This window comes from Anas acuta, chromosome 14, assembly GCF_963932015.1.
Source record: "Anas acuta chromosome 14, bAnaAcu1.1, whole genome shotgun sequence".
NCBI lineage: Eukaryota > Metazoa > Chordata > Aves > Anseriformes > Anatidae > Anas > Anas acuta.
In genome coordinates, this window is record NC_088992.1 from 2130147 (window position 1) to 2153081 (window position 22935).

General features: G+C 48.9%; 1 protein-coding gene across 2 annotated transcripts in view; it reads left to right on the top strand.

Moving 5' to 3' along the window:
• The first annotated feature begins 2027 nt into the window (after positions 1–2027).
• FNIP1 (folliculin interacting protein 1) overlaps positions 2028–22935 on the top strand; it is a 62549-nt gene continuing 41641 nt past the window's right edge. Inside the window, exon 1 of one of the 2 annotated variants that reach the window (XM_068697923.1) lies at positions 2028–2639. In XM_068697923.1, coding sequence (XP_068554024.1) covers positions 2398–2639 — 242 coding nt within the window. In that variant the 5' untranslated portion in view covers positions 2028–2397. The remainder of the gene's footprint in view (positions 2640–22935) is intronic. The other variant, XM_068697924.1, reaches the window with a different exon arrangement.

Below are 22935 nucleotides of genomic sequence, written 5' to 3' on the forward strand. Positions count from 1 at the left end.
CCCCAAAGCATTTTTAGTTTCTGTTCAGGAAATAGGCTGACAAACTAATTGGAGAGTGCAAGAGGAAAAAGCAACTCTTAACTGTGGGGTTGGCTGGAACAGCCTGAAAACTGACAAATTTTGCTTTTGTTTTTTCTCAGTGTGATGGGGTTATGTAGGAAGACAGAAATACCATGAACCACGATCTTGTCCTTCCCTTCAGTTACGAAAGTGCTGCTTCTTATTTTCATCTTTTGTCTGACTCTTAGAGAAAGTATAATTAATTGCAAGGCTAGCACTCTGCCCGAGGGAAGGAAATTTTCATCATTTTGAGGCTACGACAATATCCCCTCTTGTTCCCCTTTTCTGAAAGGGTAGGCATTTTCCCATGTTTTGGTTTCAAACTGAAGAATGACTACATAAAATTTCATTCACAGTGGAAACTGGCTCTTCCATGTTAGTGGATAAAAGTTACGGGTCACAGCCAGCTAATGGATGGTAAGAGCTTATTTATGCAGTGATTCAGGAAAGAAGTCCGCTCGATATCAATAGGGCTGCTCTGTCACAGACCTAGACATGATGAAGTCTTAATGGCTTGAAAGGAATCGCAGTGAGTCAGTTTGTGCAAGAGCTGTGATAGTGCTTTGTCACTGGAAAATGAGCATTGTAGACAAATGTTTCGGAAATGTATTATACAAAAAAACTCTAAGAAGGTTTTCATTAATACTTTTCGGTTACTTTTGATCCAAATGGTACTTACGGGAGACAAAGTGCTTGGAGATGATGAAGGATGGTTCTTCTCCTTCACTGAAATGCTACAGGGTACGTGTGCCTGCTGTTGGAGTGTAAAGCCGTTATACACAAGAGGCTCCATATCTTGGTCCATAATCTTTGTAAAGACAGGCCAGGCCCGATGCCCAAGGCGATGCAGACTGGACAGATAAATAGAAATTCATGTTTTTTGTGTAGGTATAAGGATTTATCTGTGGGCAGATTTTTACAGGAAAATGGACGGTTAATCGTATTCATCTCATTTTCTCTTACTGTCCATCATCTGCTACCTTGATGAAGGTATGTTAACCAAGCCTCAGAATCCCTTGCTGTTAATTTAGGAGCTTTGGGAACAGATTAATATTTTAAAGGGACGCTGACAACTTGAATTTTAATGCACTTGAGATTAGCTGTGTCTTCAATGCTGTAAATTATGGAACTGTTGAAAGCTCAGTTGCATTTCCTGGCCCAATTCTTTGATTTTGTATTATTCCCTACTTGAAGGGTTTATTTAAAACTGTATTTCTGTGCTGACTTTGAAGGTATTATATTCTTTCACCATTTGAAAGCCCAAAGATCAATCGTCTGTGTATCTGCAGCAGGCAGGTGTATCCTGCATACAGAGCACTGGGGAAAAAATGCATCTGAACATTAATTCCTAGTTTCTGTTATAATCATCATCAGCTTCTAGCAGGTGAGAAGCCCGAGTTCCTCCAGGTGGCTGGTCACATCTATCTATAGAGTGATCCCCTGCACGTGTTACCCACTAAACTATCCTTGTTTAAAAGTGTTTTAATTTAACGTTACATCATATGCTGCCTTAGAAAATGGAATTAAACGAGGGGAAAGTAATGAATCGCTTCTGTTTACCCAGTTCTTAATTAATTAACTTTCTGCTGGTCTTGTGTCTACAGAGGGAGGCAGTGAAGGAGACTGTTAACTGTACCCGGTGTTGCCATCTTCGTTTAAAGCTGTATTAATAAACAGTTCTGCAAAAAAAACAAATAATTTTTAAAAATCTGCAGTTCCTTTTGATTTTATAGAAGCTAATGAACTTTTTTGGGGGGCTTCTAGTTGTTGTGGAGCCAGCCGCAGCGCATCGCGTCCCCGGGGCCGTTCTGCAGCCGGCTGTTGGATTTGTTATGATGGCTTCCTCTGCATGCAAATGCCTGCGGGCCGCCTTCCTGCCCGGCGCTTTGACTCGGGGAGGGCTGGGGCTAGGGCTAGGGCTAGGGCTCAGCTCCGCGGCTGCGGGAAGGGAGAAGCGGCTGCGAGCTGCCCCCGGCCGGGCAAGAAGAAAAGGGGGCAGAAAGCGGGTTCGTGGGGCAGCTGCAGGTCCGAAACCGGGGGTCGTGCAGCTCCAGGCTTTAAGGGAGAAGACGGGAAGGCAGGGAAGCCTCAGCGGGGCTGCGAGAGGCTCTGAAGCGGGGCTCCGACCGCCTCTCCCCGGGCAGGAGGCAGCGGGGCCGCTCCTCGCCCTGCTCCCGGCGGATCCCCGGGGCTCTCCCCCCAACCCCCCGGCCGGGGGCTCCGCGTTCCCCTCGCCTCGCTGGGCGCTGCCGGGCTCGGGGGCCGCGACTCCTTCCCCGTCCCGCCCCTGTTGGCCGCGGCGGGTGACTAATGGCCGTCATATGACTGTGACACCGAATGGAGGCGGGCGGGCGGAACCAGGCGCCGGGAGGGGACGGAGCTCGGCGCAGCTCGGCGGCGGCGGCGTTGGGCGGTGTTGGGGGCAGCAGCAGCAGCGGCGGGCGGTGGCGGTGGCGACGGCGACGACGGCCGGGGGGCAGCGGCCCCAAGATGCCGCCCACCCTGTTCCAGAAGCTCTTCAACAAGAAGCACGGGCTCGTCTCCCCCGCCAGGGACGCGAGGGACGATTGCGTCTTCAGGTGAGAGGGCCGGGGCTTCCCCCCCGCTACCCACCCACCCCACCCACAGCCCTGAACTTCTGCACCCGCTGAGGGGCTGAGGAGGAAGAGGAGGAGGGGAGGAAGAAGGGCGGCAGCGCCCCTTCCCCCGCAGCCCTCTCCGGGCCCCTCCTGGCGCTGCTTCCCCTCAGCCTCCCCCCGTTGCCTCGGCCCCGGGGCTCCGTCCCTCAACGCCGGGGGCTGGAGCCGGGGCTGGAGCCCCCCCCGGACCCCGCTGTGAGGCCCCCGGGGTCGCTGTGGGGCCCCGGGGGATGCTCGGGGCTCCTGGGGGTGGAGGCGAGGAGGCGGCCATGCCGCTTGTCACGGGCTCGTGATCCGCAGGGAGCAGCCTTCAAAAAGGGGGGCAGGAGGGGAGGGCTGGGAAACGCCGAGTTTGCCCCCGCAGCCGAGCCGAAATTGGGGTTACCCGTGGGGTTTGTCGCGATCTAACCGCAGCGCGACTGGATCCACTGAAAGGTGCCAAGCACGACACTGGCAGGCGTTAAAAAAGGGAATATTTTCTGCAGGAGAGCCCGTCCTGAGCCCCAGGGGCTGCTTGGGGTCTGCCCCTGTCTCAGCATCCTGCGCCTTGGCGGCCTCGCCGGGGACACGCTGGGCTCTGGGGGTCCCCCCAAATTCCTGCTGTGCAGGGGGATGTTTCCCTCGGCACCCCTGCACCGGGGCCTAGACGTCGCCCAGGGCTGGGTGCAGAGGTGAGGGTAGGGACGGGAGCGTTTTGTGGCTGCGAAACGAGGTGCTGCTGTTGCCCAGCCAGGTAATTGCTCCGCTGGAAGGCGACACGGTCCCAGGCTTGGCTGGAGTGGCCAAAAGGTAGCCTGCAAAATCGTTTAAAAGTGCAAAGTTTGCAACTCGAATGCAAATCAAACGCGCTTCGCTACTAAGAGTTGCGAGCTTCTTGAAAGTCTTCTGCCAATGTCATAAAGCACTCCTCCAGCTCGTCCTGACATTTCTTAACCAACAAGCTCAGAAACGACCAGCCCTTGGGTTGCCCTGTAAGGGGAGATACCTGGCTGACGCGCTCAGCTTGCGTGGTGGCATGTTGAAGTGCCCTGGTAGAATTTCAGACAGCAGTTCAGGTGGTCAGGAGCATAACTTCAGTATCCGAGGCATCCCGCTGCCGACGGGTCCGTGGTGTCCTCACACAGGCAGGAAACGTGGCTGGACGCTGCGTGAGATCTGGTGCAGTGTGCCTTCCACAGACACTGGTCACAGCTGCTCCTGTGCCTCTCTGCCACTTACTGGAAGGTGGTCCCTTTTTTTTTGTAGTATTTTTTAAGAGACAAAACTTCACAATTGCATCCATGTCATCCAGTTTTTGAAATCAGCTTAATACTTGGCTCAGGACCCTTGATGGGGAGGGTCGCTATGGCTGGTCTCTAAAACTGCCGTGCTTTTTCCACCCTGTTAAGACTTCTGGTAAGGATGAATTTGTGTGGAGACTGGCGGTTAATCCAACAGCTGCAATGCAGACCCTGGGGCAGAAGTGTGGGGATCACGCCTGTGTTGAAAGAAGCGAAAGTGAGTACTCTGCAAGGAGGCGGCTCTTCTTCCCTCTCAACAAGCATCGTTCTGTGCCAAACTGGATGTGAATTTTCAAAAAGATATGTCACGCCGTCTGCCTTACCCTCCTCCGCCTGTGTAGAGCCGTTTCTCTTTGTGATGTGATCTGTCAACCAGTAACCAGTGAATTTGCAGTTGTTAGTTATTTTTTTGGCAGACCGGTGTAAAATCCCAAGAGGAGGCTGAAGGTTCTCCTGGTGGAGACTGGGGGGTGTGCGAGACCTGGCTCTTTCTTACAAGGGCCAAGTATTATATTTCGAGGACTAATACAGATGCCCTCCAGGCATGGTGCCTAATGGCTTCTTTTGTTTTCCAAATGGGGATAAGTCTGGAGTTAATCCTCACTATATATGGCCTTATCAGTTACTGGTGAAACTTTTGGATAATGCACAAAACACAGACCATTACTTAGTACGGCTGTGAATTTAGAGACTGCAAACAAGTGCTCTGGATTTTTAGTCTGTTTCCAGCAAACATGAGGGCAACACTCTCATCGGTTTCAGTGATACAAAATTGTGTTCATATATTATTATTGCTTATGTTCTAAATAGCAAAACTTTTTTTTTTCCAAATATTGTGAACTCTGTTATTGTTGTTTGCCTTCACTGCGAAAGCGTGGTCCTTTTATTGAGGAGGCTGTAGAACACCCATAAAAAACACATGAATTCACTTAATATATTTAGAGATTGGTATGTTTAAAAGTCTAGCTACTTTGGCAACAATATCAGTATAACAAAACGTATCAGGATGATTTTGATGCTTATTCTTTTTTTTTTTTTTTGGTCTGTGAATATACTTTGCATTTCATTCAGGCTTATTGTGAAAATTTACTAGGGCATAAACTCTACTTATCTGAGCTTGCATTATTTCAAAAATAACATAATGCTTTTCAGGTGCAAAGTATTTTCTTTAGTATATTTTTTCTGCCTAGAATCTTTTTGTCTGCTCTGGGTGCTGAGAGTGAGTCCAGCCAAACCAGAGGTCCTTCAGAGCTAGGTGCTGGAGCAGTTAACAGCTCCGTGATGGGACCAGTGAGTTAGCAGCTGTAAAGCATTTGCTGATGTCCCAGTTTGTCTTCTTTTCTCCCCACATACAGGAGCTATTTATGTTACGGGAGCACTGTCAGGAAGTCACGACAGATCCACTACATGTTGGTAGTTCAGCCCTGCAGCTTGGCTGAGGACAGTTGGCAGACTGGGTCCTTACACTGAAATGTCTCTGCACATTGAGGCATTCACAGGAAGAGCAAAAACGTTCAAGGTTTTAATAGTAAAATCTGTTTACAAGGAACACCTGCAAGTGTTCTAGAGAAGAGACAACCCCTTAAGCTGTAAGGTGTAGAGTACCAGCTGTCTACTGCAAATAATACTCACGTGAGTGGATTTTCCCCGAGGGCAACTTCAGCTATAAATAGGATCCCCTGGCCGCGTTGTAGCATCTGGCAGTGGCCGCTGCTGGTGACAGGAGACGGGACTAGCCGAGCCCAGGCTTGGGCTGTTACGGTCATTAGGAACATGAGATTCCAGGTATGCTCTTCTCTAGAATTTCAGAGGCAAAGTATTCATGTTATAAAAATACACAAAGCTGTTTGTACGAATCGTGTGCTGTGCAAGTGTCTAAAATGTAGATACATTTTTAAATACCAATGAAATGAACCCTATTAGAAACCCTGTTTCTAATCAATCTCCCCAGTAAGGTGGATGCAATCTTTCAAAAACTTCCTTAAGCTAAGCAGAAGCAGCCCCAGGTTTCTGCTGAGTGTTGTGCGTGCTCACACAGTGTTCCACCGTGCTCTTGGATTCCCGACTGCCACAGAAGCTGCTCACAAGCTGATACTTCTTTTTTGGCTTCCTCGCTGTGCACTTCAGTGCTTTGGAGAGGAGGGAGCTGTGAAAGCACTGAGACCTTGGCCATCCTTTTGTTCTTCAAAATTCACTCCATAGAATGAGCCCAAAGCTCAGGAAATTGCTGCGAGGTCTCAGTTTATGTCTTTGTTGTTAAGAAACATTTCTTCCTAACTTGTTAAATTTGTGGACGGTATTTCTGATGGTAAATAGAGCTGTAAGGGCTGCAGCAGAATCTTTGTGTGAGGGTGAGTCTGTTGAGACAGTAATTGGGGTTGCAGCACTCTTAACCTCTTGCAGAGGGAGAGGGATGCTCCTGTAGTACGGAATTACAGTATTGGAACGTTTTGGGGTTATGGGTGGAAAGTCAGTGCTTCTTTCCATCCTGTGCATCAAGTTTCAGTGCTTGTTCTCTTGGATATCTAGACATCCTTCCCACTGAGCGAGAGGTTAGCGGGATTATCAATTAGGAGTTCTTTTTACACTGAACCTCAATAAAAGTTTCAGTGTCTTTTTTTTTTTTTTTTTAACCTAGGGAGCTCTAAAGAACCATCTCACCCCGAGGGGCATTCCACTGATGTTTGCAAACTCTGTTTTGCTCTTGTTAAAGCACCTGTTGTAGAGGTACAGCTGTGTGGTAATTGTTCAAGCTTGAAAGAACCCCTTCTAGTTTCGAGTCTTACCAACCGTATGGAGGTTTTTTGGGCCCATTCTTCCTTTAGCAGCTTGCTTTGGGTTTCTGGGTATTTCTGAGGACAAGAGCAGTTTTCCAAGTGGGAAGATACAGGAGTAAGTAACTTTAAATGTTACTTTCTTTCTACATGGAGAAGGCCATTTCCAGTCATTCTGGAAGAGTGCTTTCTGGGGGTCTTTCTGTAAGAGGGGCTGTGCCTTTATTGGCGGTATTTTGGTATTTCCCAAGATATGAAGGGCCTGAGGCTGGCTGCAAGGTGGTGTTTCCTGGGGTCTGTCTAGACAAGTATCCCCCATCAGGCCAGACTCCTTTTATTTCGCTGTGGCAGTGACTTTAAGTGGTATCCTGAGAATTGTTTCATTTCACATAGCTTTTGGCAGCTGGATTCATCAAGGGAATTGCAATAAACCTAGAGTTGGAAGTGGGTAGTGTGATACAAGGGTGCCTCGCCAGGCAGCTCCTCTGCAGAGCTGCTGGCCTTGCACAGTAAGAATGCTGTGCGCTTTCTTACACCAACATAACTGCTTGTTGAGCCAGGAGCTGCTTTCTTCTAGAGTGATCTAAACTGTAAAGGGATTTGGAGACAGCTGGCAACATGTTACGGTGGACTTTTTGTGAAGGAGGCTGGAGTAAGGTAAAGGAGGAACATGAAAGTTGTCTTCACGTTCTTTTTCCAGTCAAAGTTTTACCCACAGAACTTCTTGGTAAGCGCTCGCATTATTTCTGAAGGTAGCTAGCGCTGACGTAAATGGTGTGGTATCGTTGCAGGGACTATTTTGCGTTTGTTCCTCCTGTGCTCTGAGCAGGGGTAACCAGCAAAGGTTACTGTCTTGCTTTGCAGTTTTTAGGTATGGCTTTATTAGAAGCCTCAGGAGTTCAGAGCTAGCAGCATGTGGACACCATAGTGTAAACAGACCTGAAGTCTGAGAGAGCTCGGAGATTTGGCTTGGTAAAACCACTGCCAGAGCTCCTACTGGATTTACCTCCAGCAAACCAGGTATCCCAGTCCACCCAGTGAGGGGCTTTTCTGCTGCACCACAGCCTGCCCCAGCCCAAAGTCTCTTACACAGCCACGTTAGTCCTGCACAGCCTGCAAATTTCTTAGCCTAACAGCACCTCACGAGGCTTTTTCAAGCTGTTCCGTGACAGCCAGTCTGGCCAACAACTGCTGTTAGTGAAATGCTGTGTTTTGATATTTGTTCACTTCTGCCATTCCACAAATGGTTCACCGGGGCTGTAAAATTACTGAAATATTACCACCTCACAGCCTTAACATCTCCAAAAAGACCTTTAGCTGGACTTTGCTTTGTAATAGCTGCTGCTTTTCATCATTTCCAGTTATCTGGTGAATCTTAAAAGCTGTTGTCCCATAATTTTTAAGAAATCCAGAAATTTTCTTGTGTTTTTATTAAGCCCATTTCTGCCTTTTAATGTCCCTTATTTATTTATTTATTTATTTTATGTCTGTCTCTTCTGTAATATCTCTGGAAGAGTTTTTGGCTTTTTGGTTGTGTTCATTAGCTTGAGTGCAGCCAGTTTTTGATAGATGTTTGATTTATGCTTAGTTTTCTCTCTTGCTACGATGACTTTGGCCTGTGTTTTGAAATATATCACTGTTTTCCAGAGGACTCCGTGTTGCCAAATTCTGTTTTGCATTTCCTGTCATCTGGGCTTTTACATACCTTCCAGTGCTTTCAGTCGAGTTTCGTCGAGGAAGGAGAAAGATGCAAATGAATCGCTGCCAGTAAGCTCCTCTGGAGACAGGAAGGTTTTTGACGCTTTCTGGTGAAGATCTCCAAGCCAGAAGGAGGTCTGGAGGTCTCCTGGTGCTTCTCCAGGTGGGCACGGGCTGCTGAATCCAGCGTGTCCTGGAGAAATGTCTGTCAGAAATGTCTGTCAGAAATGTCTGTCAGGCCTGGAGCCGGGGCTGTGGTGCCTGGAGGAGCAGCGTTGCCCCATGAGGCAGGTTCTCAGCAGCCTGGCCATGATGGCTGTCCTTGTGTTACTGCGTGGTGCCAAGAGTTAATTTGGAGCAGCAACCCCGTGGTGTGAGGGGTGTGTGACTGCAGATCTCACAGGGACCAAACGCTTTGGGGACGGTCGGGTGCCAGGCCCTGCCTCAGCTCGCCTTAGCGCCCTTCATGTCGGTTCCTCATGTGCTGACAAGGCCCTGGTGGTGCCTCCAGAGCCCTGTGAGGCGACGTGGCCGCTTCCTCGCCACAGATGGCACGAGGTGCCAGAGGCTGGCTGGCCATGCTGCTCCTGGGGCGGCGGCATTCTCTGTTCCCCTTCCAGCGCCTCAGCTCCTTTCTCTGAGGGAGAAATGGTTCTGAGGAGAGGCTGCAGCGGGTGGGCCCTGCGGTGCCTTACAGCACTGGGATCTCCACGGGTTGGGCCGTGCCTCTGTCATCTGAAGGGGACCCTGCTGCCAAAAATAAAATAAAATAGAAGTCTTGTGAGGTGAGCTCTGCTCCTGTGGAGCCGAGGTGAGCGGGCACCTGATCACCACGGTGGGAGGCTTCTGGTCACGGTCCCTGTGCGTACGTGTAGCTGTGCTGGAATGAAAATACTCCTTTATGTGTGCTTTACAGAGGACTTGGCAAGCGCTGAAAGGAGGTGTTTCTGCAGAGCTACAGGTGCCGATTTTTCCTTCCTCCTCTAGACGAGGTCGCAGGGGCACAAAGAGGTGTCTGTTCCAGTTTGTCCGCTGTGAGCTCTTCCTTCTCTTCCGAAGCAGTTCCACCATTTGTCTTCTGGTGGCTGAAGGTGTTTTTACCTGACCCAGGTCCCAGACCTTGCTCTCCTGCAATGATCAGCTCCTTTGGTGACTGAGAGGTCACCCTCTGTGTGTTTTCAAAGGGGTTTATCCTTTGGTGGGTGCACACTTCAGAGTAAGCATACACTCCTAGTGACAGCTTGGACAAATTCAGGCTTCTGTGCTGGAATAAACCGGCCCAATGTGACTCGGAGCCTGAAACTTCTGCTGTAAATTTTGGCTTAATGCAAGAGGCGACCGCTTTAGAGACGTGCTGTACAAGTGGAAAGTAACGCGCACGGTGGTTTCGTGCTCGGCGGCTGTGCGCTCTCCTCTTGCTACATCTGGAGCAGAATGTCTGCAAGATCACATGTTTGTGAGTAACGGCAGGAAAAATGCAGAGCTCGGTCTCGCTAGCACATCCAGGGTGGCTGCGGTGGACTTCCAGGATCAGCTGAGAGCACAGCTCCTCTCCGAGCACTTGACAAAACGTCTGAGCGGGTGGTGCGCGTAGAAAACCTTCCTGTGTGTACTATTCGCTGGAGGGGGGGAAAAAAGTTGTGCCCATTAAAAACAGGAAGTAATTTTAGTCGTTTGTAAATGACTTGCTAATGCACCAGCTGCTCCACCTTACACCGAGCAGTAACAGATTCACGAAGGGGAAATACTCTGGAGAACCTCGCACAAAATGCACGCGGCGTTGCTGTGCTTAAGGAATTTCTCCATAAAGATCCCATTCAATAGAAGCAGTCCTTTCCGCAGGGTTACTCGCTTATTTCTAAAAATACCTGCTCAGATGTGTTCTGTGCGGGTGGAAGTGTGAACGGTTACTATGTAGTCTTTGTATCAAAAAATGATTTATTTATTTTTGCAACAATGCATTGTGCTGGTGCTTGGTGCTCTACCAAAGCTTTTAATGGAGGTAATTCTGCACCTTTACGTAAGAAGTTCCACCTTTTCCTCTTCTGAAACTGATAGCTTCTGTAGATATTATTATTCAGAACACAATGCACTACAGAGAAACTTGTTCAAACATGTGAATTACACAAAATGCTACACAAACTGCATATAGGATCTACACGGTGTGTGTGTGCAGCACGTGGCCACGAGTACAGCAGAATTTTTACTTTGGAATTTTTCTGTCTTTTCCGAAAGAAGTGATCTTGTGGCCGATATCAGATGGTTAAGCTTTGGGGCTTAAGTAGCTTGACTACACCAAAAGCTCTTTATTTTAAACAGCCTTACCTGATGGCTTTGGGGCGATAGCCTAGGTAACCTCAGCCTTTTGTGCATACTCTCTCTTTGAAACTACGGCCTTGGAAGAAACCCTCACTCTGTACAGGTGAGGGGCTCTTTGCAGTGCTGCCCGTGGCCTTTAGTGGCAGCAAGCTGTGCTGCAGACACCTCCTGTCTGCTTCAGCCTGAGCAGGTGAGTGAACCAGCAGCAGCCCCGCATTGGTTGCTGGAGTGCTGGGCTGCTGAAAGGAGCTGTCTTGACACATGGAAATGATCCTCACACCCTGCTGATCGGCTCTGGATATTTCCACAACATCGTCACTGGCGATTTTGACCTGAAATGAGTAAAAGCCATCAGAGAAATGGTTGTACTTCTTGTAACACAGGTACTGTTTGTGCCCTGCCCCTTCGTGGTATTTGACGCAAATCCAGATGTGTGCTTCGTTAGCAGCGTCTTTCCCTCGGCCCAGCTAAAACGTCAACAAAACTTAACACTTTTTATTATATCAAAGCCTCTACCCTTTCAGCTTGTGTGATATATAACTGGAAAGAAACAGGAGCCAAGTTGCAGTTCTCTGCCATCTGTTTTAGTAGATAAATGAAGAAACTTCGAGCTCAGTTCAGCCCTGACTTAAGATCCTGGCATTGTGCCTGTTCAAGCCAGAGCAGTATCTTCGCCCAAATTCCTGTGTCATTTTCCGTTTTAACAGAAAAAGTGTCTTGTCTGAGCATCGCCCCCAGGAGCTGTTGCCTTGCTGTATGCTCGTGTTGTTTTTGTTTTTAGCCTTGGTGCTTATGGAAGCGGTGGCTTATGCGGTGCTGCTGCTGCCCTCTTAGCAATTTCGGAACCTTTTGGTCGCTTTCGGTCATGTGTGATGGAGGTTGTGAGAACAGAAGTGTGAGCCAGCTCGGTTTCTGTACCTGTACCGAAAATCGTGCGGGTGCCGTTGGGTGTCCCCTCGGGCACCTGGTGGCCACGGTGCTCCGGCGGGCGATGCGCTGCAGCAGGCACATCGGGAGGGACGTGGGGACAGGCAGAGTCTGGGCGGCTTGGGAGGTGACACCCGCTGTGTGGCTTTGTGGACAGCCACCAGAAAGGCCACTCCCGGGTTACTGTGAACACTGGAATATCAAGATCTCCATTTGCTGGGTGGTTCTGCTTTCTATCTAGAACTAAAATACACACCGTCTGCCCAGATTTCTCTTGCCTGCTACGCCTTCCTTGCACAGCTTTATCCCAAGGCAAAAACAGGCCTCCAGAGGCTGTGGGCTCAGCACAGTGTGCTGTGATTTGGGCAGCTGTGAGAGAGGATGGTAAGTCGTAAGAAAGCATTTGAGCTGTTAGCAAATGAATTATCCAGTAGAAATGAGATTATTTTTAAAAAATTTATTGGCTGTGATGCCCCCAGGAAGACCTACCTAGAAGATGTTCTTTCAATTCAGAGAGTTCAGCTGAATGGTTTATTTACTCCTGGTCTACTAGGAATTGGTAGGAAAGTGGTATCACTTCAGGCGTTAATGAAAAGTAGGTACAGCTGATGAACTGTGGGTGGTTGTGTGCACGGGGAACATAAGTTGCAAAACACAGGGTGAGCGCATTTTCCTCAGAAGCTTGTTCTCGTTGAATGACGTTATCTGAACATCAGAATCTGTAAGGCAGTTTTTCTGCCAGAATTTTCCTGTTGCTACAGGAAAAAGAGCAGCATTACCCCCTGAAAGACAGACAGAAAGAAACACGTCAAGTCTTCGGACAGTGAATTGGCTTCCAGTGCTGCCTGCCTTACTGTTGCAAGGCAGTCCCAGCTCTGACACAAAACTGAAGCAGTCAGAGAAAGGTGCTGTGTTGGTTTGTGTGTGTGTTTTTTTTTCCCTTCAGTACCTAAACATATTTCAGTTGCTATGAGTTACTGGAAATTACTTTCTTGGTAGAAAAGGAAATTGTTCCACTGACAGCGTGGAGGGTTAAGAAGCTGTGAAAACAAGCACGTTGGTTTCTGAACTGCGTGCATCTCCCGGGCATGCAGGAGGCACCAGTCATGAACTGATGGTCTCTTTTTTTTTCCTCCAAAACAGACGTAGTGGCAAAGTATGGAATTGATAGAGCAAAAAATCAAAACAGCTTAAGATAAATTTTTATGAGATTATAACAAAATTATATTTTATGTGAACAAAGTGTTTAGTAAGCTTCCTTTTTCAGATAAGCAGAAATACCGATTTGGTATAAGGCTGACTTTAATTTACCTGCTTCAAATTCTAGTGTTTTTTTCATAGTATCCTATTTACAGTTGTCTCCAAATTGGTTATTTTGGTTAGTCTGAAAGCATATCTATTTAAAACGTGTCATCACATTACCTTGTCGGTGAAAGCAGTCACAGAGCTGCTAGGTGGCTTCTGGTTGGGTGTTGTGTAAGCCTTTTTTCCATGCTGGGGTCAGAAGGTAAGGTTTCAGGAGCTGAGCATGTGCTAAATGCCATTTTACCTTTAACACCAAGTCATTTTTATTTAGTTATTCACTTGGATTTGGTGTAAGCTTGTTTAAAGACTGGTCTTTTCTATAGGTAGCCACCAGAGAAATCAGCTAAACTGCACTTAGGAGGTGACACCGGTGATGCCCACGCTGGAGGAAAAGCCATGCCAGGGGAAGGGACTTCATGAGCGGAGTTGTTCTCAGACAGAGAGGGAATAGGCACTTTATTTGACAAGAGGTTGTCTCTATTTAACATTTTTAAAAGAGAAACAAATGGAAATTAACACAAATACAAAAAGGCCCAGCCCTCTAAGGGGTGAGCGTCCTCACTTTCGGCATAACTCGGTGAGGTTTGAAGGCTTTCGGTGTCTCAGCCTTGAGCTCAGCAAGAGGAGATGTAGGCTGGAAGGAAAGAGGTCCCAGAGAGCAAGAAGGACCCTGTCCTCAGATCTCTGTCTCGTCTGTGTACATACACGTGTGTGCTTCAGAACATTCCCTGCTATCTTCGCTTTCTGCCCGCGGCCAGAGCGTGCGTGCGCCCACAGCGGCACGAGGCAGAGGGCTGAGCAGTGAGAGCCTCGGCCAGCACAGCGCCCGCTGCTTTGTAGTAAGGCCTTGTGTGTTCCCCCAGGCGGTAAGAGAGCCAAATTGGGTGTGTGTGTACACAGCAGGTAGGCCGAAATTGTCTAATATCATGCTGGACGGACTCGTTCCCCTCCTTGATCAGAAGAGTATTGTTGTGAGCCTTCAGCGTGAGGATTGATGGCGCTAATAGGTGCTGAATAAACATAAGCGGAGATGTTGGCAGCGGAAGAGATGGGAAGACTTTTTTGAAAACTAATCTTTATTTTCGATCGCTTTCTCTTGTCCACCAGCCAAGAAGCGATGGTGCCCTGCCTGCTCGGTGCAGCGCTCGCTGCCCGGGAGCAGCTGGAGCCCACCGCGGGGCTCTACTGATGGAAAGGGGCCCGGCGGCTGCTGGCCATGGCCCGGGCTCCTTCCCCGTGTGGGCAGCAGCACCGAGAGGTGCAGGGGGCACGGGGGAAGGTGTGACATGAGCAGTGGCAGCTGCTGTGTATAGCAGAGGCTGGAAATGCTGAGCTGGGTGTAAGGAGCATAAAGCGGTGGTGTTTTGGAGTTGCCCTGTGCTCAGGAGGATTCGGGTGTGTGAGTGCAGCTGGAAGCAGCCGGGGATGCTGCCATGACTCGGGGCATGCGTTTGATGGGCTTGGTATTCCCTGAGCCTTGTGGTGCTCTCCCTGACTGTGTCACTGACCCTTTTGGGTCCTCTGCTTTGGAAACTGGTATTCGCATGCAGAGGAATAAAAGGGTTAAAGGCCAGATTGCTTTCTTTTCCATTTTTCTCTTCTTTTCTTAGTTTTGCTCTGTCTGAGACCTGCAGTGCTGCCTCTCCTCTCTGAAGGTTTCCCCTGGGCACTGTAGTGTCCCCTCCTCCTCCTGCCACAAGCAGTTGGGCGCATCCTGTTTGGGGTCACTGCTGTGTCACTTTAAATGACATGCACTGGAATGAGAAGGGAAAAGAGAAAGGAAGAGCCAAGTGAGCGATTACTTTGCCAACAGCTCCTTTCCAAAACAAAAAACCAACCCGGGCTGAAATATCCCGGTGGCACTGACAGCTATTGCTGTCCAGCACGTGATCTTTCTTTCCTGTTGCTGCAGCAGAATAAATAGCCTCCCGCGGGGCTGGTACTGCTTCGCAGCGGGGTACCCGCAGCGCCAGGTTTCTTCCAGTCCCCACATCTTACAGATGCTCGTGTGGACGGGCAGAGTCGGGAGAGCAGAGATGAGGCCAGAAAACGCTTTTGGGTGAGAGCACAGAGTGGATGTGCCGCTCTGTATGGATGAGGGGAGGGAATAGCTGGTTTTGCTCGTGTCAGGCTGCGGTATGTGAACCGCAGAAGATGCACGTGGTGATGCTGAGCTGATTGCAGCTCACCTGGGAAGGGCTTATTGGTGTGCTGCAGCCCCAGGGGAGCCCCTCCGGGAGGCTGGAGCTGCTCCCCCCTCACCTGCTGGCTGGCCGTGCCGTCCCGGAGTGCCTCGCACCCCGTTCTCCCCAAAGCTGTCGAAAAGGGGGTTCCCAAACATGCGCTCGGTGTACGTGTTGATGAAGTGCAGCCTCTCCCCGTGGCAGTGCTGGCTTTATCAGGCGTTGCTGTTGACTCTGTGAGGCAGAGCTGGGTTGGAGCCTGCGCACAGCAGGATCCCATGACGAGGAAGGGGTGCGCTCGGCCTTGGTGCCGATACCCAGCGAGGGCACGTGGGTCTGAACCTGCCATTTCTTTATCGCAGACAGAACAAGGCTTTAGGAGTAAGAAAAGCCTTGTGGGCTGGTCCCAAAAGATGCCCAGAGCTTGCACGGATCTGTCAAGTGGAATTTTCTGTAAGACTTGGCCAGTTGAGCTGTTCCGCACTGGAAAGTCCCCCTGGATGGGCAGGTGTGTGTTGGAAGGCTTCAAATACCTAGAATTTCCTGCCCATCGGAGACTATTAAAATGTCACTGGAGGCCCTTTCTCATGAAGAAATACAGAACAGGCATCCAACTAACAAAAGTGCTTTTGATACATGTGTAAGTGCTACACACCAGCCTGGTTTATAAAATCGTGCTGTGCATTCGATTCAAGGCACCTTTAGAGGAGGTTAATTTAGTTGGGAGGCTGGGTGCTCGGCTGGCTGACACTGGCTATCAGCCCTTACCCAGGTGTCTCAGGTTTACCAAGTTTTTGAAAATCTTGTTACATGGTATTTTTTTCAAGTCCGTTTTTCTCTGGTTTTGATCTCTTAAACTATTTTAAAGCATAACACGTGTTCTTTGCATAGTCTTCCTTGCACTGTGGTGGTGTGCAGAGCACAATCAGAAGTTCAAGGCAGAAAGCAGCGATCCAGCCCTGCTGTTTTCCAGGTCTAGTGCTCTCCCGTTGGACTTTTCATTGACCCCAGCCAAGCGCACGGATCACATGCAAGGGACAAAAGAGCCGCTGAATGCCTCGGAGTGGATGGGGACAGCAGTGGGATTCCTTAAAACACGTTGCGCAAAGCCCATTCTGGCCATGCTCCGCTCTTGCTCAGCATGTTTGACATTCAAGGCTATTTTTATATAGTACTGACCTGAAGAGCCTGGATCTGGATTAGATTTGGATTAGGGTTTGGGATAAATAGCCCTGGAATCTCATGTGAGTTCTTTTGCAATTTTTGCCCTGAAGGAACCTCCCGAGTTTAAAAACTCGCTGTCTGTTTCATCATGAAAATTAGGCCCTTTATCTGTTTTGAATAAATGCTATCCAAAAATGAGTGACAACGTATTTTGTATGTAACCTATCTCCTCTAAATGCTTCAGTCCCTTAACTTGAAGGGCTCGTCTTAGGGCTGGTAGAACAGCGGATCCTGTATGAGTAGCTAATTTGGAAGTTGCTCTGTCCCTCCTAAGCTGTGAGTAATTACCAAAAGGCAGAGGTAGGGCTGAGAAACCCTGAGCTGGTCCCACCTCCTGACGTGCTCGAGGCTGTAATTCCTCATTTCTTTTTTCTTTAAGAATCACAAGACAGTGGGCAGTCCTTCACTGTCCTACTGTTCTTAGAAACCCAAGGCTGCGAGCATGGAGCAAGACCTAGAAAACCAAAGGGGACACCGGGAAAGTAGGGTACAGAACTGCGAGCGGCGGTGAGTGCTGCAGGCCCAGCAGGGGACTTTGTTCAGCTCGGTTTGTGATGGAGCAGCTCCTGGAAAACCAGCGGGACCCCCACCGGTGGGGCACCAAAACCTCCTGGTCCTGGCATGTGTGCTGGGTGCCAGGCTGGTTTTTTAGCTACCGTTAAGTGAAGTTGTGTGGCTGGGTGGCTTGTCTGAGCATCTGCTTTATATTTGTCCTCATGTCCTCACGAGTTACATAAAAGTGAAGTCGAGCGGTGCCTTCAGTGTCTGTCTGCTCTATATAGATCTACCTGAAATAGTTTTCGACCTGAAATAGTTTCAGGTCACCTTTGCCTGCTTAATTTGGAAAACAACCCAGCAGCATGACTCTCGCCTTCGATTGCTGAGCAATCTCGGCTCCTCGCAGCCGTGTTAGGGCTCTTGCAGCAGCTCCACAAACCGAGATCTCAGCCCTTCCACAAACGCAGCAGGCTCGACTCGGCTCACAGAGCCAGCAGGGGAGCAGTGCTCCGGCCACGAGCGGGAGCCGAGCCAGAGCAGGCTCCTCTCCTGGAGAGCAGCCCATCTCCTGCAGGACGATGCCCTCCGCGTGGCTGCTCCCTGCTCCTCCTGGCTGCGGGGGAGTTCTGCTGTCCTGCGTGGTTGCCTCTGGGTCGGCCTGGCACTCGCCTTGAAGTGCAGCGGGGTTGGCAGAGGGCTCCCCGGTGCAGAGCTGTCCCTGGAGCAAGAAACTGGAGCTGCAGGGCCTGGGCCGGGATCTTGATGGGCTTTACACAGGTGCTGGAGGATGCCTGGGTCACAAGCAGCAGGGCTGTCCCGGTGGTGTCCCTGCGGCTGGCTCCTGGGAGTGCCCCATGCTAGCACCGGTGTCTTTACCCAGCTGTAGGTACTGCTGCACCTCGTACACACACCGGGATCTCGTTCCACAAGCGCTAGGTTCTCACACTGCCTTGTACAGTTACCCTCTGCCCGCATTTTGCAGTTGTTCCCCTGTAACCGAGACGGGGTTTTGGTGAAATCCGAGGGGGGAATAGGACTGAGTCAGCACTCAGCCCCAGCCATGTGCTTTGCTTTAAGTACGTGAGGAGCCTCATTGCTCCCAACGCGGCCGCTCATGTGCTTAGCATTAGGCATGTGTTTTAAATAAGTTGCTGATCCAGGGCCTAATGCTTTTTTTTCTTTTTTTTTTTTTTTTTTTGAGAAAGATCTACCCAAGTGAGGGTGAGACTGCAAACACATCGAAAATGTTGCTGAAGGGTTAACGTCACATTCTGTGGGAGAAAAGCTTTTGGCATTTAGTACATTTTGGTGGCACGCTGAATTTAAAGGTGGCCTTTGTTGGAAAAATGATCATCTTTGATGATTTTGTGTGACTCTGGTAGTGACCTGGTAACATAACAAGCTGAAGTCCAGCGTGCAAACCCAGGCTTTAGGCTGCAAGCAGCATTTGGGGATTATCCGTACATCAAGCTTCGGCTGGACCGAGTTCATATAAATAATTGTCCTCCAGCTTTTCCTATTACAAATATACAGAGTTTGAGAAATCGGTTTACCATGTGCTGAAAATTTCTGTGATATTTTTAAAAGCCTGTTGCTGTGGCAACGGGACCCCATAACAGAAAAGCTCTTTGGTAATAAGGAATGGTGTTACAGCCAGGAAGGAAGGCACAGCAGCAGGGCTGGTATTCCTTTAAAAAAAAAAAATCAACAACAAAAAGGCAGGCATTGTGTCCCGAAGCTTGGACCTGGATCACCAGACAAGGGCGCACCCTGCTTGCAGGGCTTGCTCAGCTCCAAGCCTGTAGGGACGGCGTTCAGCCTGGTCTCAGCTCTCCTGGGGGGGGAAAAATGGGGGCTCTGCAAGCAGCTGCCTCCAGCGTAGCTCAGGGTGTTTTCTTTTTCATGCGGAAGGGTTGAAGTGATCCGATGGTTTGGCTTATGGGCAAGGAAACATGAGTTTTGCTTTTCAGAACTGGATGTCCCCTTTGTGCTTTGCTAATACAGAAACTGGCAGAACAGGCATTACTTTTCCTTTGACGTTAGGGCTTGCAGCCCTGTTTCCTTGTGTCTCATGACTGAGTGAATCAACACCTAATTAAACAGTCACATGAGGGACAGAGTAAAATGCTGCTCATGCACTGATCGTCGTGAATCCGTGGAGAATAACTACTTACATCTGTCTGCCTTCTTCTCTGAGGAACCCTGAACAGCTGCAGCTTTTTTCTTTCATTTTTTTTTCTTCTTTTTTAAAGAAGAAAAAGCTCACATAAACCTTAGAGAAAGCAGTGCTGTCTGAGCAGATAAATGAGAGCTGGCTATGGGGAAAGAGAACGCTTTTGGAAGCACTGGGCAAAATTTGGGGGAAGTGTAAATGATTCGAGTTTGGGCAGGGGATGGCTGAGCTGAAGGCTTGAAATTGAGGTCCTTGCAGGTTTGATGCTGTATCTGAAAATGTGATTGCTGGGCGAGGGAGCACAGTAAGCTGTCCTGAGTGGTCGGGGAGTTTTCTGGATGTTCTCAACATCTGTTGCAGCAAGTTACAAAGGGTCCTTAAGAGTCGCTTTCCACATCTGAGCAGCAAATACTTATCTGGAGATTTATTGGGCTCTCAGTTCTCACTCAGTCACAAGTGCAGCCGCCTTAATCAATTACACGGAGGTGGACTACCGCCAAGGAGCGCTCCAAGCTGCCTGTTCAGCCTCTATTACTTTCACCACCAAGGCGATGCTTTCCCGTAAAAGCTCCCATGAGTGCAGCAGGGTGCCCTAAGCACCACGAGCAGGGTGCCCCCACCACCCCGACACCGTAGTGGGCTCCTGGGCATTGTATGGGGCTGGCTGGGCCGTGCCACCCACACCCTGGTCCTCAGCGGAGTTATTGCCATCGTGCCCTGGCAGCGGTGGCTGCTTGGGTGTTTGCGGGGTGCAGTGTTCCCAGCTGAAGCTATCCACCAAGGGTCATCCTGGCCTGCGAGGCCGGGGGGCTCGGGGCAGTGCTGGGGCCAGCGGGGGCCAGGAGCTGCTCTGGGGTGCACAGGCACAGCAGCACCCAGCCCCACTCGACCTCCTGGGCACAGCTGCCAAGCCTCTGGTTTGAAAAGCATCGAGAAAATAAAATAAAAAGCGGCCATTAGAAGGCTCAAAAGCTAGAATGCAGAAGTTGCTTATTTCTTGAGACATCACTCCGATTTTAGAAATGGCCATCTGAACATGTTAAATTACTCGGTGTTGGAGCAGAAATCTCATGGTGTGTCGGGCATAGCTGGAGCACGTCTGATTTGTGCGTGCACCTTAGAGCTTTGTGCAGTGTCTCATTCTGAAATAACGCAGTGAGAACCTCGAGTTTTCAGTTGTGTGAAAAGAAACAAAACCTGTTGTAGTCCTTACAGTTGCAAGGCAGAAAATACAAGCCTTAAAGACTTGAAGCTGAAGATAAATTCAGAGAATTCAATGTTTGTGTATTAAAGATGAGAATCTTAGGATTGTTCACCAAGTACTGCTGTTGCATCAGGTGTCTCATGTGGCATAGAGACGGGTTTTTTGCGTGAAGCGCGCCTCGTTGTCTACTGGAAACTCCCACGTGTCAGGCAAGGCTGGGTGCTGCGTGTCCCCCCGTGCCGTGTGTCATCTGTGTTTTGAAGAGGGGGGTGGAAAACAAAAGTTAGTTCTATGTCTGGATTTAAAGATTGAAAAACCTATTTTGACATCTCCAGAATCCCACAGCACAGCTAGGGGAGGAAGGGGGACTTCCCCCAGAGCCCTCCTCTGCTAGCCCGGGCAATGCTGGGAGCTTTCAGCAAATTATTTATTTCCAGCAAGTACTTGTGTGCATCAGGAGAAATGTGTGTTGCCTCTCTTTTCTCCCCAACTTTTCATTAGACACGCACAATGCTGAGCTATTTATTTTTAATAGCTGCAGTGAAAGATTATTCTGCTCTGCACACCCGAGGGTGCACAATACCAGAACTGTTCGGCGGGGGGAAAATGCCCTCTTGTCTTGCAGTACCAGTTGGTATTATGGAGGTTTGTTTGGTGGCTTATTTATAGGAGATCGCAATTGGAAATGTGATACAAAACAAACACCAATGTTCCAGTAGCTTAACCGTGCACCAGGTTTTTACTCTGCTAGTTATTTTTATTTTAAGCAGCTTTTATCAGGACTTGAACAATTAATTATAACTGTAAAGGGACGGTCGAGCTGCTGAGGTCTCAGTATCCACATTCTTAAAAGAAAGAAATGTTCCCTATCACACCCTCCAGGAATGCTCCGAGACAGATCTGTATTTATGCTGATGCTCCTTTCTGCCTCCCGTAAAGACAGTTTATCCCAGTCATGAGACCTGATGCTAGTGTGAATCCTGCGGATAGAGAGTTTATAAGCTTTGCTCCGGTGTTAAGCGCGTGCTTGTTTGCTTGTTCCTAAATTGCTTATCAGAAGCACTTCGTTTCCTTAAAATCCGATTTGCTTTAAAGGAAATTGTGCCTAGATTTTGAAAAACCTATGGACTACGTGCAGTGCTCTTTCGTGTCGTATTGGCTTTTACTGACCTTTGCCTGGGCTTGTGTTTGTGTGTGCCTGTCTGTGGTATGTGCAGGTTATGTGCTCCCTGTATACAGAGGGCTTGTGCTTTATTTTTTATTTTATTTTTTTTAATGCTGTCCACTCTTCCTCTCCAGCACTGAGGAATTCAGTGGAATTTTATTTTTTCTTGCAGGGATACAAAAATGCACAGAAAGCACATTTTTTTAAAGTCTAGCTCAGTGGTAGTTCTACTAAGGCAAATATTTGTAGAGAAATGGTATCCAAGTATTTCTAGTCAGATTTCAAATAAACTCCTAATTGGTTTTCTCTCTTTTTGTCTGGTGTGGCTTCCAGCTCCTATCTTCATGCATTACTAAGCAATAAACATTTCTTGGCTTAGTTACTGGTTCTTTGTTGTGTGCTTTTACAACGTGTGTGAGGGAAGCCTTCTTTCAGGAGAAAGACTAAGAAAACTTGTTAAGGCAGCAGAGAACAAAAATGAATCATTTCATTACTTTTTTAGCCTGTGGTTGGAGCAAACTGTTGCCTGCTGACTTTAAAAACGGTTGATTTATACCCAAAAGTTGCATATGAGCCTTTGCTGTAGTTTTAAATTAAGTTTTCAGAAGTGCCTGTGGATAAAATGAAGAAAGTAACATTTTTTTTTCTTTTCCTGTGCTGTTTTGAGGATTTGGGCTTATGTTTAATAAGGAGCCACCACCTCAGATCCTAGCCTAGGACCTGAGTGCAGGCTTGGACCCAGCTTTGAAATACCCCACATACCTCCAGGTGTGCCCAGGAAATCTCCCTGTCTTCAGAGACTTAGCATCAGGTATTTCTGAGCAGGTCTCTCCCCTGGTCCAGCTCTGACCAGGAGGTTCGCTCTGCCTGGATGCTCACCTGGAGGAGCGCATGGTGCACATCTGATCTTAAAAGGGCTGCCTATTTTTTGGGTCCGGGGGTGGGGCAGCCCCATGCAGCACCAGTCCTTCCCCCAGCGATAAATGTTTGGTGGTGTGGCTGAGGCTGAAGCCCGCTGCCTGTCGGCTTTGCGGCTGGGTTTGAGCAGGAATTCCTTCCAACAATTTTTCTTGGTCAGTTGTTGGATGGAGGCTGGGTCTGCTTTCAAAGCACTTGTCTTCAGCGCGCGTCGGGTTACCCTGAGGTAAAATGGAAACTTTAGATGTTACTCCTGTAAATAAATGTTTACATAATACATCACACTGAACTTCTCACTATTGCATCTCTAAGAAAAAGGTCACTTTTGACATCAGTAACCTTTAGAGAGCAGTGCGCTTGCCACACAGGTAAAGGAGGCTCCTGTGTACGGCACATTCCTTTCACTGCACCACGAAGGTAGCAGACAGAGGTCAAACGTTGCTGCTTCCAGGTCCCAAGGGGTGGCATTTTAAGCTTTAAAGGCAAGGCTTGGCTGTAAGGCATGGGTCCTGCAGTCACGCACATGCTTAGCCCTACTCATGTGAGTAATCCCATTGAATTCCCTGGC